Source organism: Bactrocera latifrons, unplaced genomic scaffold, assembly GCF_001853355.1.
Source record: "Bactrocera latifrons isolate USDA-ARS-PBARC rearing strain unplaced genomic scaffold, ASM185335v1 scaffold_840, whole genome shotgun sequence".
Lineage (NCBI taxonomy): Eukaryota > Metazoa > Arthropoda > Insecta > Diptera > Tephritidae > Bactrocera > Bactrocera latifrons.
In genome coordinates this window covers 60,255-65,344 of record NW_017537535.1, presented here as the reverse complement: position 1 = coordinate 65,344, position 5,090 = coordinate 60,255, and the positions used below count along the sequence as shown (strand labels likewise).

General features: G+C 33.7%; 1 protein-coding gene across 1 annotated transcript in view; it reads right to left on the bottom strand.

The window, feature by feature from the left end:
• Positions 1 to 2,537: 2,537 nt before the first annotated feature.
• Positions 2,538 to 5,090, bottom strand: part of LOC108977136 (GATA zinc finger domain-containing protein 4) — a gene marked incomplete at its 3' end in the record, with an annotated part of 59,550 nt that continues 56,997 nt past the window's right edge. Inside the window, exon 6 of the mRNA XM_018946705.1 lies at positions 2,538 to 3,072. Coding sequence (XP_018802250.1) covers positions 2,538 to 3,072 — 535 coding nt within the window. The remainder of the gene's footprint in view (positions 3,073 to 5,090) is intronic.

Genomic DNA, 5,090 nt, shown 5'->3' with positions numbered 1-5,090 from the left:
TTATAACCCTCAAGACATTGCTCAGAAGTTTGCGGACACATGGTCAGATAATTCCAACAGTCATAATTTTCACAATGATTTCAACACCTTAAAAAGCCAAACAATCTCTGAAAACTACAATAACCCATTTCCCTCACCCAGAGCCGTCCAAGCAGATGCTCCCATCACATTAAGTGAATTCGATGTAATAATTGCATCGATGACTGGTAAAACTCCAGGATTGGACAAAATTTCCTATTCCATCCTTAAAAATCTCCCTCGATCCCTTAAAATACGAATAATTTCTCTTTACAATAAAATCATCAACGAGGGAATCTATCCACAGGAGTGGAAGACAGCTTCCATCCTTCGCATCCCCAAGCCCAATAAACCTACCTCTCAAATAGAAAATTATAGACCCATTTCCTTACTTCCTTGCATGTCCAAAATTCTGGAGAAAATAATAGCTGTGTTATGTGGTTTGCCAAAGCAAACGCTTTTATAAAACCCCAACAATTTGGCTTCCAAAAAGGATTAGGAGTGACTGACGCTCAAATCGAAATCACATTTCTGTGCTAAGTTTAGACTTTGAAAAAGCATTTGACAGGATTGGACCTCACATGGTACTCAGGGAACTTGAAAAATGGAATATTGGTGAAAAACTATATAATATAATAAAATCGTTTTTGAACCACCGCAAATTTTTTGTTATTGCCAATATGCATAAATCCGGCCTACACAATATTTTTAATGGTATACCACAGGGATCATCCCTTTCTGTTGCATTATTTACCATTGCGTTCAATGAAGTAAGTACTATTATAAGTTCTAGTGGAGCTGTCAAACACTGCATCTATGCCGATGATGTTTGAATATTCTCTCAAACTCAAGATCTAAACCAAGTTAAACGCATATTTTTAAATATATTGAATAAAATAAGTAATTGGTCAAAAATTTCCGGCGCTAATATATCGCCTAGCAAAAGTAAAACTTTTCACATATGTCGGAAACAAAAGTGCTCCTTTCCTAATATATCCTTTTCTAACGTTGATCTCCCACATACTAATAAATTAAGAATCTTAGGACTTATATTCGACAACATATTAACTTTCAAAGAGCATTGTAAATATGTTAGAGTTATATTCGACAACACATTAACTTTCAAAGAGTATTGTAAATATGTTAGAGTAAGTCTTTTTTCTAGATTGAATACAATTAAATTCTTATCATCTAACACCATGATGCTTAAACCGAGGCTACTTCACTGCAGAAATTAATTAATTTTTTACAAACAAATGTTTAATGCGGTATTAGAGTTCTTAAATACTTGCATTATACGGACGGACCCAAGTCAGACACCAGCACAACGTTTGCTAGGACAAACCAGCTAGGTGTTACTATTATGGTCGGTTCCTTGCCATCCTACTGTTCGGTATTTACTGCCGAAGCAGCCGCAATATTTGAGGCAGTATAATTTGCTTCCCGAATAGGAAATAAATACATTATATGTACCGACAGTAGATCTGCAATTGAAGCTATATTTAATACCAATAATGAACATTTAATATCCAATATTCGTAGCATGCTATTGCAAAGCAATAACTGTATAAAAATAATGTAGGTGCCTAGCCATATCGGAATTTATGGCAACGAAATTGCCGATAAAAACGCTAAAGAAGCTTCCAAACAACCACTTCACTTCTTTGACTATTTCACCGATAAAGATATACGCAGACTTGTTGAAACACACGTAAATGAAATCCAAGTAAGAGAATGGAGTAATCACGATCACCACTATAAAAAATCTAATCCTGAGGGAACAAAGCCTTTATACCCAGGAAAAGCGACTTGTAAAAATATAAATGATCTCACAGTTATACACCTCTTCGATACCTGCCTTGCTCTTCAACGAATCAGAGCTAATGTTTTTTCTAACAAAAAACCTTCTTTATATCTAGAACGGACTGATGACAGTAACATAGAAATCATATCTAAATATATTTCGCTTTGCAAATTAAATATTTAGTTTAGTTACTTACATGCACCCATTTACTTTTCTTTGAAATTTATTGTATCTAAATTTACGTTATTCAAATCGATCTCAAATGTGAATATAATAGACCAATATTTTATAACATAAGCTGAAGGCCCTGGCAGCCAGTGCTTTATATCTATAAGTGGAACGATTATTTATAATTATTTCTCTTTTAAATAAATAAATAAAAATAAAATAAATTACAAGAAAATGTTATTGTAGGATATCCATAAGAGATAGACATATACCATCGCGGAGTAGACCTTTTCAATGTGTACAATACTTAGTATCAAAATAAATAAATCTTGTAGAGTTTAGCCTGCGTTTGCAATGTAAGCGGAAAAATGTAATTATTTACGACATCACATTAGAAACGTCAAAAATAACAGTATTTCTCCACTATTTAAAGGATGTTATTATACATAAAATCTTCCTTTTCAATCACTAAAGCTTTAACAATACTTAGTGACATAGGGACAAAGGAACCGACTTTGTTTTATACTATGTAAGTGATATTACTCACCTCTCTAAATAATGCTCGATTTCGTTCACGAAAATGTGATGAGCGCATTGGATACGTTCTGGGTATACCGATACTCTGACCGTCGTCGAAGTAACTGCTGCTATGCGCAATCGTTGTAAAGGATCCACTGCTGGCATTTGGCACTATTGACAAAGATCTTTGTTTATCATTATTTTTGATGTTTCGATTTTTATTTGCTATCATAGTGCTACGCATAGATGATGTTCCTGCTTCTCCTGTTGCCAAATAAGATCCAACTTCTTTAACTCCATCCTTGCTGTTGCCTATTCTAACGTTTCCTTTATAATTAGTTTTTGCGTTTTTACGCTTATTATTGTCATTATTGCTACTGCTGCTCAAATATGTATTCGCGTTTTTTTTGTTACCGTAATTGTTATCAATATAGCGCGCTTGGCCAGTTCCAATAGACATGCGATCATCATTCAAATGCTGATATATGTCTCGTTCAGGGCTACGATTCTCATCCATTAACGGCGATTCCGATTTTGAAGTATGTTTATAAGAAGATTGAACACTAAATAGAAATAAGGTTAAAAATTAAAATTTCAGTACATACAAATTTATTATTTAATAAATTTTAATGTCGTTTCCAGCTACACCTAACCAAAAGGCAATATAATTATTTTTGAATTACATTCTTACTGCAAACATTAGGTTCACGCTAATACCTCATTTCCAGTTGAAATTTTAATAATAATTTTCGTTTTAACTTTTGCTAACTTTACTAAAAAAAAATTTTACAAAATTTCCAACTGTACAAAAACTAATTATCTATTTTGCTATTAGACCTGTCAAAGCGTTGGAAGATAAAGAATCGAAAAAAAATGCTCAAAGGTACTGAAAATTCTTAAGGGGTTTTGAGATGCGAAAAAATATACTTGAAAGTGCGCGAATAAATTGTAAAACCTAATTGCCTGTCACAAAAAGTATGAATATTCCCAAAAAATGAGAACCACTCCGATCAATTTCATCTTCTTAATACAAGAGAATTCTTTATTCAATTTTATTTATTCGCTTAGCCTGAATCTTAATCTAACGGCTTAAACCAGAGATAGTAATAATAATACCCAACGATTACCCTCCTCCTGCCCAACCGACGCGAGGGGCACAATCCGCGAACGAGAGGAATTAGCCGGGTCATAAAAGGCAAGAGGGTTTTAAGCGTTGCGATCTTAAGCTGCTTAGCTACAGAAACAAAATTTTCAAAAGCCAAAATTAAGAATTAGATTAAAGTTTGTAATTTTTAAATGTTATTTTTTTAATAGTAAAGAGTGAGTCTGTTAGATTGAAATCGTGACATATACGGCAGAATGGTTCATTTAACTCAACATTTGTTCTAGATAATTTTAAAAGTAGGGGTCTACACAGCCTGGTACAGCGGGCGGGAACTTTAAAATTAATATCATATAAGAGAGATGGGCTCCGGACTGACCCTTTCATGAGTTTTACATGAAATATTATACCAAGCATCTCCCTACGACTAGCGAGTGTCGGGAGATTTATAAGTTTTAAACGGTTAGTGTAAGGGGGAAGATTTAAACTGGAATCCCAATGCAAATGATTTAAGGCAAAACGTAAAAATTGTTTTTGAACGGACTCTAATTTATCCGAATGGACTTGGCAACTAGCGTTCGAAACCACGGAAGCATACTTTAATATAGGTCTCACCAGAGATGTAAAAAGAATTTTTGTAGTAAGCGGATCTCTAAATTCTTTAGACCAACGTTTAACAAAACTAAGAGCGCCTTTGAAAACCGTGGAAGATGCGTGAAGATTAAAATTAAGTTTGGGGTCAATAGTTACAACAAAACTGCATACTTGCTCCAATCGAAAGTTTTGTATTGCGTATGAAGTAGAGTCTACGGCTGTACGTGAAAAGCACATCCGTTTGCATATTTTAAGGTTCAATGACATGTCATTTCTATCACACCAAGAAACTATGTTGTTTAAGTCTGTTTGCAACTAACATCTTTCGCTGTTGGAAGTATACGTTTTAAAAAGTTTTACATCGTCAGCATTTAATAAAACGTTTGAAAACTTAACAACAGATGATATGTCAATAATAAATAATAAAAACAGAATTGGACCAAGATGGCTACCTTGAGGARCGCCTGAAGGAACATTGATTATGTCAGAAAAAGCAACCCATTTTAGAAATATTGGTTGAAAACGTAGATCAAGTTTATTCAAAAGAATTGAATGGTTTACTTTGTCAAAAGCATTACTAAAATCTATGTATTTAACATCAGTATTTTCATTCTCCCTAAAGCCCGTTGATATACATATGTGATACAAATTCAATCAAATTAGTTATTGTTAGATTTCCCTTTACGAAAACCGTGCTGAGAACAAGAAATTAGTGGAGAGATCCGGAAGGTTATGTCGTGTGTTATAATTGCTTCAAAAAGTTTAGGTATTGCAGAAAACTTTGCTATTCCCCTATAGTTTTCAATAAACGACCTAAATCCACTCTTATGTAAAGGAATTATAAATGACTGCTTCCATATAGATGGAAATAAGCCTTGCCTAAGA